At 58.1% G+C, this 11,702-nt stretch overlaps 6 protein-coding genes across 6 annotated transcripts; 3 read left to right on the forward strand and 3 right to left on the reverse strand.

The window, feature by feature from the left end:
* Positions 1-111: 111 nt before the first annotated feature.
* Positions 112-1,677, forward strand: J3D65DRAFT_604283 (pyridoxal phosphate-dependent transferase; the record flags this gene model as incomplete). The annotated part of the gene is made up of 2 exons (XM_066798259.1): positions 112-610; positions 677-1,677. 2 exons carry the CDS (start codon positions 112-114, stop codon positions 1,675-1,677), a joined length of 1,500 nt encoding a protein of 499 aa, XP_066653557.1.
* Positions 1,678-1,909: 232 nt separating this feature from the next.
* J3D65DRAFT_425762 (uncharacterized protein) lies at positions 1,910-3,916 on the forward strand. Its single transcript, XM_066796141.1, has 3 exons — positions 1,910-3,104; positions 3,333-3,636; positions 3,697-3,916. The coding sequence occupies exons 1-2, from the start codon at positions 2,268-2,270 to the stop codon at positions 3,600-3,602; spliced, it is 1,107 nt and encodes a 368-aa protein (XP_066653558.1). The 5' UTR covers positions 1,910-2,267; the 3' UTR covers positions 3,603-3,636; positions 3,697-3,916.
* J3D65DRAFT_425357 (glycoside hydrolase family 55 protein) lies at positions 3,236-6,122 on the forward strand. Its single transcript, XM_066796139.1, has 2 exons — positions 3,236-4,066; positions 4,117-6,122. Exons 1-2 carry the CDS (start codon positions 3,675-3,677, stop codon positions 6,107-6,109), a joined length of 2,385 nt encoding a protein of 794 aa, XP_066653559.1. The 5' UTR covers positions 3,236-3,674; the 3' UTR covers positions 6,110-6,122.
* Positions 6,123-7,698: 1,576 nt separating this feature from the next.
* On the reverse strand, positions 7,699-8,525 carry J3D65DRAFT_425815 (uncharacterized protein). The gene has a single exon (XM_066796142.1). The coding sequence runs from the start codon at positions 8,408-8,410 to the stop codon at positions 7,787-7,789; it is 624 nt and encodes a 207-aa protein (XP_066653560.1). The 5' UTR covers positions 8,411-8,525; the 3' UTR covers positions 7,699-7,786.
* A 174-nt stretch (positions 8,526-8,699) lies between these two features.
* On the reverse strand, positions 8,700-9,581 carry J3D65DRAFT_678271 (uncharacterized protein). The gene has a single exon (XM_066803659.1). It carries the CDS (start codon positions 9,510-9,512, stop codon positions 8,913-8,915), a length of 600 nt encoding a protein of 199 aa, XP_066653561.1. The 5' UTR covers positions 9,513-9,581; the 3' UTR covers positions 8,700-8,912.
* A 502-nt stretch (positions 9,582-10,083) lies between these two features.
* J3D65DRAFT_646609 (N2227-like protein-domain-containing protein) lies at positions 10,084-11,595 on the reverse strand (the record flags this gene model as incomplete). Its single annotated transcript, XM_066802287.1, has 2 exons — positions 10,084-11,332; positions 11,468-11,595. 2 exons carry the CDS (start codon positions 11,593-11,595, stop codon positions 10,084-10,086), a joined length of 1,377 nt encoding a protein of 458 aa, XP_066653562.1.
* Between the last annotated feature and the right edge of the window lie 107 nt (positions 11,596-11,702).

Genomic DNA, 11,702 nt, shown 5'->3' on the forward strand with positions numbered 1-11,702 from the left:
CAGTGGAGGAGCCCACCTCAGTGCTGCGCAATCCGGCGGCGTAGCACAAGCCCACCACTCTCGCAAAACATTCCACCTCACCGCACTATTGCACCTGCAACTCTCGGAGACATGTCGTCGCCGCCGTCGTCGTCGTCGTCGTCGTCCAAGCCTCTCATCAACCTCTTGCGTGGCTGGCCCAGCACCTCGCTGTTGCCGGCCAGCCTTCTCAAGCGGGCCGCCGACACTGCTCTTACGACGCCCTCTATTGCCCACCCCGGCCTGCTGTATGGCCCGGATCCAGGCCATCCGAGTCTTCGCAAGTCCGTCGCGGCCTGGCTGACTGACTTTTACCGTCCGCAGCAACCCGTCCGAGACGACCGGATCTGCATTTCTGGTGGAGCCTCTCAGAACCTGGGATGTCTTCTCCAGGTCTTCACCGATCCAATTTACACCCGGGCCATCTGGATCAGCTCGCCGGCCTACATGCTGGCGTTTCGCATCTTTGACGACGCCGGCTTCCACGCAAAGCTGCGGTCCGTTCCCGAGGACGACGCGGGCATGGACGTCGACTTTTTGCGCCGCGAGATTGAAAAGACGGACGACGACGACCAAGAGCATCGAGGGGACCGTGAGCTCCCGCCGGTAGGACGCCACCTACCTCACCTTTGGCTACCGTGACCTCTGCGTCGCCAAGCATCATTTAAAACACAAATTGTTGACGCCATTGGGCTCCGCCAGATGCTGAAACCCAAAAGGCCGTGGTCCAAATTCTACCGCCATGTAATCTACGTCGTGCCAAACCACTCGAACCCGAGCAGTGTGTCCATGTCGCTGGAGCGGCGTCAGCAGCTTGTGCGCCTGGCACGGGACTTTGACTGTCTCGTCATTTGTGACGACGTCTATGACTTCCTCCAGTGGCCAGCTGCCAGCGCAGAAGGCCGTGGTCATCCGGACCCGAGGCGGTGTAGCCTGCCCCGGATCGTGGACATTGATCGATTCCTCGACGGCGGGGCCGAGGGGCCTGGACGCGACGGATTTGGCAATGTAGCTAGCAATGGCTCATTCAGCAAGATTTGCGGGCCGGGTCTGCGCACCGGGTGGCTCGAAGGGACCCCGAAGCTGGCGCACGGCGTTTCGCAGGCTGGCACTACGCGGTCTGGCGGAGCGCCATCGCAGCTCACGTCGACCTACGTGTCGCTGCTTTTGGAATGGGGTGAGCTCCAGCAGCACGTCTACGGTACATTGCAGCCGGCTCTAGCCGCAAGATATCGCACCATGGTGTCTGCCATTGAGAGGCACCTTGTACCGGTGGGAGTGACGTTTGCTCGACCGGGTAGAGAGGTCGCCGGTGGGTACTTTGTGTGGCTGTCTCTGCCGGCACCGCTCACGGGCGTCGAGGTGGCACGGATTGCGCGGGAGGAGCAGAACCTGATTGTCGCAGAGGGCCAGATGTTTGAAGTGCCGGGTGACTCGGCACGAATCAACTTTCCTCGTGACGTGCGCGTTTGCTTTGCGTGGGAACCCGAAGACATGGTGGAGCAGGGCATCCAACGGTTGGGACAGGTCATTCAAGAGGTGCAAAGGCGTGGGCAGACGGTGGCCGAGGGTGGCAGCATCGACGGGATACAACGTGAGACGGACGAGCATGGCCGAAAGCAGAATGGCGACGGCCAAGGCGGCGCGAACTACTGGTGAAGCGGACAAGGCTAAACAGCAGCAATCAGTCACGGTGTTGAATTTGAGGCATGATGAGCTTGGCGACCCCGGTTCTGGAAGCAGGTGCAACCTGGCCAGGTTGTGGGGAAGCGGGGGATCAGATCAGTCAAGGTGGGTGTGGGTGTGGGTGTGGGAGAGCACGAGGGCTGAGGCTGCATAATGCAGCTGGGCGTTGAGCTGGGCAGAGCAGAGCAAAGAAAGAAAACACCAGACGCCGCGTCGTCGACCAACCACACCACACAGTCGTTTCGTAGAATTCAAGTGCGGCTGTGCGACGCGGCGTAGAGTGGCTTGAGGGCGTGGTGGGGAGCGGCCGGATTGGGAAGGTGCAGACGTCTGGATGTTTCTGGGAGCTGCCCTCCGCTGGTCCCCTGTGACCGCATCATGCGTTTTGCGCTTAGCAGGCACCGGGCATGCATCTTGACTGCAGCTCGTGATATACAGGGAAGGGAGCAGAGCTCAAGCGGAACCCAAGTAAACAAACGGCGAATCAGCCTGCAACGGTTGCTAGGCTGCGACTGTACTCCAACCATGTAGCTAGCGGCGGCAGCTTGACCTCACAGCCCGACATGGCAGGTCGAGATGCGGCTGGCGGCGCCACTCGTTCTGTCGCCTCTCGTTGTGCTGCTCTTCTCGCTGCAGACCAGACGGACGTCGTTCGCTGGTCGTGCATGACGGGTCAGAGAGGCAAATTTGAATTCTGGCCACGGGCCGCACCTTGCGGCTTGACGCGCCGAGCGAGCGGGCCGGGGGGGGATCCCCTGACAACAGACAACAGGATCAACAACAACCCATCTCGCGACAACGAGAGGCTGGGTTCCAATGGCGGTGGATCCCCAGGCCCCGTAGCGCAGCGTAGCGTAGGGTCTGTGTATAGGCGCGCGCTCAGTCGGCGTCGGCGGGCAGCCTATGGTAGGCCGGCGCCGCGGGTTCCTGAGACGGCTCTTGGCCCAAAGCGGTACCTCCAGTTTCGGGTCGCTGGCTTACGTCGACTTCTGCACATCGACATCCCGCCGACTGCACATCACCGACGGCCAATTCTCCCTCGCCCAGAGCTGGAATGTTTCATGGTGGTGCGCACGAAGAGAAGCCCAGTAGCGCAGTGTGGTAGCGCAGCCAAACGGCCTCCATTCCTCCACCTGCTCCTTGCTCCTTGCTCCTGGCTGGCTAGCTGCTCTGCTCAGCTGGCCCTCCCTCTTGCCATGACCATGACGAAGCCGGCGCCGGCCACGAGCATGGCCGTCATGTGTGGTAGGAATAATATTGAAGAAGCTATCCACGGTATAAATGGCGCCGTCGCGGCGGCTAGAACGACGGCGGCGCCAACGGTCGACAAAGCCGAATCAGAATCAGAATCAGGGCCAGGTCCACGGCCAGGTCCAGGTCCACTTCCAGGGCCAGCTGTGGTGAGTGCAGTGGGCAAATGCCTGTTTCATGTTTCTGCTGGATCTTCAATAGTCTCTGTCCGCTATAAAAAATATCACCCCCGCCGCGCATCACCCCAATCCCAATTCCCACCTGACGCTCCCTCTCTCCCTCCCTCTCGCCCTCTTTCTTTATCCCCCCCGAGTGCTAGTCACCGCGCCTTCTTTCCTTTGTGTCCGCTATACCTACCTACATTACACTTCCTTCAGCTCGCGGCTCGGCACACTCTACGGTACCCTTCCTGCATCCGCCGACTGGTTGCATTGTCCCTCATTGTCCATTGTCACAGCCGACGCCAGAATAAAGCTTCCTCCCGCTGCTGCTGCTGCTGCTGGCCTGCCAACCTCCTCCAGCACGCGTCTGCATTCCTCCCACTCTCCAACTCGTCAACTTTCCTTCGAATCTCCTTTCCACATTCTACTCCAGCCTCTTTGCGACCGTCCCTCTCTACGGTCCACCCTGACAGTGCGGGCCACTGATTTGCCGATACAAAACAGTCCTTACCACCCTCTTCTCTCAACTCAACTCTCCACAGAAGCAGGACCTTCATCATGATCTCCCTCGGCTCCCTGGCCATCACTCTGGCCCTCCACCTCCTCTCTCTGCCAGCCGCTGCGGTTCCTGCCCCCGTCGCTGACCCCCAGCTCAACGTTGGTCTTTCGGCCCTGGGCGCCTCCGTCTCGCTTGGTGTCGCCGCCTCCGCCACTGCGGCCGCCTCGTCCTCCTCCTACTGGCTCGCCAACATCCAGCGTCAGGGCGCCGTTGCCTACGGAGCCTCTGCCGACTACACCATTTTCCGCAACGTCAAGGACTTTGGCGCAAAGGGCGATGGCTCCACCGACGACACCGCCGCCATCAACCAGGCCATCAGCTCTGGTGACCGCTGCGGCAAGGGCTGCGACTCGACCACCGTGAAGCCCGCCATCATCTACTTCCCTGCAGGGTGAGTGCCATTCCAGCTTGCGTGTACATTTTTCTGACCTTCCCAAACAGAACCTACGTCGTCAGCAAGCCCATCATCCAGTACTACTACACCCAGATCATTGGCGATGCTACCAACCTGCCCACCCTCAAGGCTGCCGCTGGCTTCACCGGCATGGCCGTCATCGACGCTGACCCTTACGAAGACAATGGCGCCAACTGGTTTACCAACCAGAACAACTTCTTCCGCCAGATTCGCAACCTCGTCATTGACCTCACTGCCATGCCCTCGTCCTCGGGTGCCGGTATCCACTGGCAGGTTGCCCAGGCCACCAGCTTGCAAAACATTCGCTTCGAAATGGTCAAGGGCGGCACTGCCAACAAGCAACAGGGCATCTTCATGGACAATGGCTCTGGTGGCTTCATGGTCGACCTTACCTTCAACGGCGGAAATATTGGCGCATTCCTCGGCAGCCAACAATTTACCACGCGCAACCTGACCTTCAACGACTGCAACACGGCCATTTTCATGAACTGGAATTGGGGCTGGACCTTCAAGGGCGTCAACATCAACAACTGCGGCGTTGGCATCGACATGGCCAACAGCCCCTCCAACCAGACCGTCGGCTCGGTGCTCGTCCTCGACAGCGTCATCTCGGCGACCCTTGGCGTCAATGCTTCGTTCAGCAAGTCTGGCAACAACGTCCCCGTGACCGGCGGCTCTCTGTGGCTCGACAATGTTGACTTTACTGGCTCCAAGACTGGCGTTGTTTCCCAGGGTCAAACCGTCTTGGCCGGCGGTTCGCGCATCCAAACTTGGGCCCAGGGTCGTTCGTACACTGGAAGCAAGGGCACCGTTGTGCAGGGGCCCGTGACTGTTTCGAAGCCCGCCGAGCTGCTCAACAGCTATGGTTACGTTCATGCCAAGGAGAAGCCGCAGTACGAGGGTACCCCCGTTAGCTCCTTCGTCAGCATCAAGTCCAAGGGTGCAAAGGGCGACGGCTCCACCGACGACACTGCCGCCATCCAGGCTGCCCTCGACTCGCTTACGGCCGACCAGATCCTCTACTTTGACCACGGCGCCTACGTCGTCACCGACACCATCAAGGTGCCCGGCACCAAGACGATCCGCATCACGGGCGAAATCTGGCCGCTGATCATGGCCAAGGGTTTCTCGGACCAAAACAACCCCAAGCCCGTCTTCCAAATCGGTGAGGCTGGTGACAACGGTCTCGTTGAAATCAGCGACATCATCTTCGAGACCTTGGGCCCTGCCCCTGGCGCAATCCTCATGCAGTGGAACGTTGCTTCGCAAACAAAGGGCGCGAGCGGAATCTGGGACGTGCACTTCCGCATCGGCGGTTCCGCTGGCACCAAGCTCCAGTCTGACACTTGCTCCAAGAACCCCAACGCTACACACAGCGCCAGCGAGAATTGCGTTGGCGCCTTTATGCTGTTCCACGCAACCGCAGAGTCGTCGCCGTACGTCGAAAACTCGTGGTTCTGGGTTGCCGACCACGAGCTCGACCTCTCCGACCACAACCAGATTGACATTTACAACGGCCGCGGTGTCCTCATCGAGTCCACCAAGGGCGCCTGGTTGTACGGAACCTCTTCCGAGCACAATGTCCTCTACAACTACCAGCTCGTCAACGCCTCGAACGTCTTCATGGGCTTGATCCAGACCGAGACGCCCTACTTCCAGTCCAACCCGGACGCCACGGTGCCCTTCACCTCGCAGGAAGCGTGGACGGACCCGGACTTCTCGGGCGACAAGCTGGCCAACAAGGCGTGGGGCCTGCGCATCGTCGACTCGAGCGACGTCATGGTGTACGGCGGCGGGCTGTACAGCTTCTTCGAAAACTACAGCCAGGAGTGCCTGGCGACGCAGAGCTGCCAGACCAACATGATCTCGCTCGAGGGCACCAACTCCAACATCATCTTGTCGACCATCAGCACCAAGGCGGCCGTCAACATGATTTCGGTCGAGGGCAGCGGCGTCGTGCTGGACAAGGACAACCGCAACAACTTTTGCGCAAACATTGTCCAGTACAGCCTGTCATAGGGCTGACTAGCGCGTCGTCGGAATTTCATGTCCTTTCTTTTTCTTTCGTTCGTTTCCTTTCTCTGCATATTTTTAGATTATTACCCTTTTCGAGTGTGTGCCCGAGGCAGCTGCTCTCTCCTTTGCCCCTCCCTTTTGGGGGCGCTGGAGCGATCGATCTGCGGGTGCACAGGGTCGGCGACGCCTCACACGCACACACACACACACACATGCCCTACCTATCTACTTTGGGTGGGCGGGCAAAATGCTGACTCTGTTTATGATGAACTTTCTCTTTCCCTTTCCTGCTTCTTAAAACAAGTGCCACCACCACCATCACATGATCCACCTCCTCCTCCACCAGTACTACCAGTACTACTATTGCATACTACTACCACCTCACCACCTACTACTACTGCTCTCTCACATGCATTTTGCTCTGGGTCCTGTACTTTTCCTTTCTTGCACACCTTACGCTTTTCTCTCTCTTTCTCGTTTTCCTCTGTTATGATGACGAATGCCTTTCTTCCTCTTGTGGTTTTGTGGTCTTGGGTTTTTGGAGACGGACACGGACATGGTCAACTCCCCGGTGTTATGGCATTTTCCGTGAGTCTTGGTAGGGCATCCATCCATCCATCCATCTATCGTTGGGGCATCGTCATGGGCTTTGAATATATGGTATTGGCATTGGCATTGGCATTGGCTTTACTAGGCCGCCTGGCTGCTTTTCTCAATTGTATCACATGCACCTTTTTTGGTCGTCTAATTCTTTCTCTCTCGTCTTTGTGTGTTCGCGTCTTCTCGTCTTTGCGTGTTTCCGTGCTCTCTCGTCCTCGCATCTATAAACTGGCCCGAGTACTCTGGTCGGTGTCGCACGGCAGAGTACGCACGCACGCACTGGCTGGATGGCACGAGCAGGCGGGCGGGCAGGCAGGCAGGCAGGCAGGTGCGCGGCTGTGGTAGAGGGGAGGCATGGGAAAATGTTGGTGGCCGGGGGGCGAGCGAGCGAGCGAGCAAGCGAGGGCACGAGTAGTTGGTAGGTTAGGTAAGCGAGGGCAGGAGAAGGAGGAAGGAAGAGGCGCAGTGACAGTAGTGCGTACGTCATTCGGCCACTACCTTAGTGTCTTGCATTTAGCTACTCTCATGGTGGTGGCTTGTTGCCTGGGTGGGGTTTCGTTAGCTTTCTGGTACCAACGCCGAGACTGACTGGGCGCTGCGGACTGCTGCGGACGCTTCCTCTTCCTTTGTCTTTTCTTTCTCTCTCCCTTTCTCTCTCTCTCTCTCTCTCTCTCTCTCTTTTTTTTCACCGTCTTCTGCTTGTCTTGGCTCTGCTCTGCTCGGCTCGGCTTGCTACCTCTCTCTTTGTGCGAGGCTGTCGTTCGGGCAGAGTTACCGGCAGTGGTAGGCAGGCAGGCAGACAGGCAGGCAAGCAAAGCAGGCAAGCAAAGCAGGCAACTGTCAATACCCTACCTATCCCGTTCTTTCTTAATGTATATTCTCATCTGCATATTATTTGGGGTTATGGGTTGGGAGGTTGTCTCAGTACCTAGGGATTAATATCACTACTGCTACTATAAAATTTGACTTGCTTTTCTACTTGTCTACATGTCTTTCTTTGCTTGGTTGCTCTGTTTGTGTCTCTCTCTCTCTCTCTCTCTCTCTCTCTGCACGTCTTACGTACATACGTGCGCAGGCGGATCACGTCTGCTTGACACTGACAGACATGCTGCCATTGATCCTGCTACCATCCGACTCGCATCCCATCCATCCATCCTCCGCCCGCCCGCTCACCAAATCCTTCTCTTCTATACATAGATGGACAGACTCCATGCACGACACTACGTGCATCCATCCTTCCGGCTGTCTGTCTGTCTGTCTGTCTGCCGCGCCCCTGCGTCTGCGTGCATGTAGTAGGTATTCGTCATGTGGCGGCTGGCGTGGCGGCATTTGTCTGCCGTACCGGCCGGTAGTTGAGGTGGGTACTTCACAGCCGTCCGTGTCTATACATAGTACGTACGGCATGCGTAGTACGCGTGGTGGGGTTTTGTAGCTGCAGGGCAGGGCACGGCACGGCGTGGCTGTAGGGTGCGAGGGATAGCTTTCGTACGTACGTATGATGATGTATGGGCGTATGTGCGTATGACGGAGAGGGGCATGTGTGAAGGATGAGGCGAGAGAGAGAGAGAGAGAGAGAGAGAGAAAGGAGAGAAAAGGCACGCGCACCGCACATCGCACATCGCAAAGCGTAGTGTCATTAGCTCTGCATACACGTCGAGAGTTTCGCCACACGTAGGAATGGTTTATTCCAACTGTACCATCCATCCATCCATCCACGTACCTATCCTTTTAGACCCGTGTCTACATCACGTCCTGAAAAAACGGAGATCAAGGCGCGCGCGCAAGGTTTCGCAAAGTGTCTATTGCTTTCGACGCGCGGCCTTGTCCGGTCAAGCGCGTTTCGACCATTTGCCATGCGGTTCGCGCGCGACTTGACTTGCCCGTTTCCTGGTGTTTGAGCGCGAGTTGTCGTGAAGTGTCTGTCTGTCGATGGATGCTGCTTCAGGCACAGAGCTCCGCCATCACTTTCATGACATCAAAATGGAAAGATGGAGGGAGGAGGCGTGGCAGTTCGGGGGGGGGGGGAGGGGGAGGGGGTTTGGTTTGGGTGCCGATATATGGCGGCCAAAGAGACATCCAGGGCACGCGTTCTCTGCTGATTATGGAGGTACCTCCCCACATATACCTCACCCCTACTCCACCTATCGGCGCGCCTCCGCGATTCCGTGACAGTTCCCGCAGGTACGGTAGGTGCAAACAAAACGGTCTATCCCCGCCTCGGCCCAACTCTCGCGCGGGCATACGCCTTCAACTTCCTCAAAATGCGCACCAGCGCATCAAAGTGCATCTGAATCGAGCTGTCAACCCAGTACAGAAGCGTCTCGGTGTAGAGAACGCCGACGCGATCGGGGTGCAGGATGGCATTGCTGAACCACGGCGCAAGGCCGACCTCGTCGCACGCCTCCCTGTCCGAGCAGCGGCGCAAGGCGCGGCGGCGCTCGAGTTGGCCGGTGGAGCCGAAGGCGAAGTCGAGGATGCTGCCTGGGTTGTTTGCGGCGTCCGGGGGGCGCGAGGTCCAGCCGCCATGGATGAAGCGCGCGGCAGGGGCGGTGAAGCCGATGAATTCGAGCGCTTCGGCGCTGTCGAGGGTGGTCGGGACGATGAGTTTGCCGTCGACTCTGTTGGCGCGGACGGGCTGGATTGCGGTGCCGGTTGGTCTGCCGGAGGCGGCGCGTGCTGCTGGGATGGACGTTCTGGCGAGGAATTCCGCGCGGATTTTGTGCTTTCCGGGCTCCCAGTGGGGGAGGAGGACGCCGTCTCTCTCCAGCACGTTGCGTTCTTCTGCGCTAAGTGTTGTATCTTCCATCTTCAATAAAGTCTGCTTGAGAAGAAGCTCTGGGTCTGGGACAGTTTGGTGTAAGAGTAGGAGATGGAGACTAGTAGAACTCTGGAAAAATAAAGCCTAGAGCAGGATAGTGGACTCTTTTAAATAAAAGGAGTGTCTATTGGTAAGCTTCTAAGTGACTCACTATTCCCCAACAAGAGATGTTGAGCTCTTTCGTATCGTCTATCGGGTCCGTAACGTGGATCTATCTTTTTAACCTATCTATCTGGTATCCCTTGATTCTTGCTAGTGAGTAGTCCCTCCCTCAATACGTGCATACGTACTTTAGGATGGGACAAATACAGCGGCATCTCGTGGTTCCTTTTTATAGCAATGGCTTGAGGAGGTATTCTTAGGTTGAGCGCTTCGTGCGGCCCTACTTTGGCGCGCCTTTTCTTTTGTCGTTTTTGATGGTCCTTTCGTATTATGGAAGCAAGGATGCAAGTAAGGCTGCGCCGTCAACGCTGTCCCGGTTGGCTCGCTACCCGGAAGTCTTCAAGTCCCCCTGTCCTCGCTATTGGTACACGTTGCGTGGGCCCCGTCCGCTACGTGATCACTTTTTCCGCGCGACCCACAGCGACGGCCGGTACACGCTGCGCAGCATGCTGCGCGGGTTGGAAATGTAGCCCGTCTCGACGGCGCCGACCTCGTGCCGCTCAACGATGAAGCCGAGCGCCGAGACCAGAGCGATGACTTCGGCGTCGGCCAGCTCGACGGAGCCGCTTTCGCCGATGCCTTGGTGTTCGGCCGCTGTTGTTGAGGCGGGGTGGGAGTGCGAGTGGCTGTGCTGGTGGGACTCTCCCCCTGAGGCGGCGGCCCCCTGATGGTCGTGAGTGTGCCCCTGGCTCGGCTCGCCGTCGACGTCGTTTTTCGATTCACGCTTGCTTCCCGGCGGGTCGTTTTCAAAATGCCACAGCAGCGGGCCCAGGTTGATCCACACGCCGCCGGGCTTCAAACAGTTGCGTATCGCCTCAATGTAGTTGATCAGGTTGGGCGCCGTGTCGATGAAGAAGACGGTCGCCACGGCGTCGAACGCCTCGCGCTGCTCCTCGTCGCGGTACAAGACGCAAAAGTCGGCCGCCGTCATGCCGATGCGCTCGAACGCGTGCACCTCCTTGTCCGCGCTGCTCTCGGCCAGCGCCGTCCCCGGATGGATGTCCGGCACGCGCACACAGGCCAGTTGGTCCGCCCGCGCAACGTGGTTACTGAAGCCCAGCGCCCACGGGTAGATGGGGAACTGCTGCGCGCGCTGCGTGTGGTTCAGCACAAACGACGACGCCATCAGCTGGTGGTACGATATCTCGTTGCCCTCGACCGTGAAGCCCGCCCGGCATATCTCGAGCACCAGCCGCCCCAGGCCTGCTCCTGGCACCAGGATTTTGATGTCTTGCCGTTTCGATGCTAGTGTGGAGCTGTACTCGGTTTCCAGCTGCGAGAGTACGGGTCCGTAGCACGCAGCGCGCTCCGCGGCTCCCTCGTCACTCCAATCCCGCCACATTTGACGCAGTGTGCTGCGCGCCTTGTCCATGTCATTCGCTGTCGCGGTGCCGCTCCATGGTTTGAGGGCTTTCGTTTCCACATCCGCGAGGGCTTCGGGATCGCCGCCAAAGCTTTGGACCGCGACGCGGAATATGGATTCGGAGAGCTCCGCATTGGCGTCAATGGCTTCGTCAACGGCGTCGAGGGTCGACAGTATGGAAAAGGGCGGCTGTGAAAGAAGCGTCCAATGCGAAGAAGGGAGCGCATAGAAGGATGCTCTGCGAAGATGCGTGGTGTTGTAGTGGGCTACGTGGCGGTAGGTCCTGTCGGAAGTTAGCTTGATTGTAGGTGCAGACACTAATAAAGAAGTATCATGGTCTTGACAATGGAGCTGGGCATCCTTAAAATTGCCAGTTGTGGAAATACGTGGCTGAAAGAAGACGAGGACAAAGACGTACTCAAAGGAATCCAATGCCGCGTAGACAACGCGTTGTTCCTCGGCATCAGAGTTTGGATCAAAAGATCCTCCCCATTCTTCTGTACCACCACCATCATGACGTTCGTGCTCGTGTTCCACAGATGCCATAATGAGGGACCGAAAATCAAAGGCGGAGATGAGAATGAATGACGGCGGATATCAAGCGGTTCTGGCGGCGGCCTCGAGGTGAACGACGGCAGGCAGTTAACTGAAAG

Source organism: Phyllosticta citribraziliensis (assembly GCF_038025025.1).
Source record: "Phyllosticta citribraziliensis strain CPC 17464 chromosome Unknown J3D65scaffold_8, whole genome shotgun sequence".
NCBI lineage: Eukaryota > Fungi > Ascomycota > Dothideomycetes > Botryosphaeriales > Phyllostictaceae > Phyllosticta > Phyllosticta citribraziliensis.

Bases quoted from the DNA above. Each gene is read 5' to 3' on its own strand.
- J3D65DRAFT_425762 (XM_066796141.1), top strand. From the start codon at position 2,268: ATGGCAGGTCGAGATGCGGCTGGCGGCGCCACTCGTTCTGTCGCCTCT. The intron at 3,105-3,332 runs GTGAGTGCAGTG...CACTTCCTTCAG, and splicing joins CACTTCCAGGGCCAGCTGTG to CTCGCGGCTCGGCACACTCT.
- J3D65DRAFT_425357 (XM_066796139.1), top strand. From the start codon at position 3,675: ATGATCTCCCTCGGCTCCCTGGCCATCACTCTGGCCCTCCACCTCCTC. The intron at 4,067-4,116 runs GTGAGTGCCATT...CTTCCCAAACAG, and splicing joins ATCATCTACTTCCCTGCAGG to AACCTACGTCGTCAGCAAGC.
- J3D65DRAFT_425815 (XM_066796142.1), bottom strand. From the start codon at position 8,410: ATGGATGGTACAGTTGGAATAAACCATTCCTACGTGTGGCGAAACTCT.
- J3D65DRAFT_678271 (XM_066803659.1), bottom strand. From the start codon at position 9,512: ATGGAAGATACAACACTTAGCGCAGAAGAACGCAACGTGCTGGAGAGA.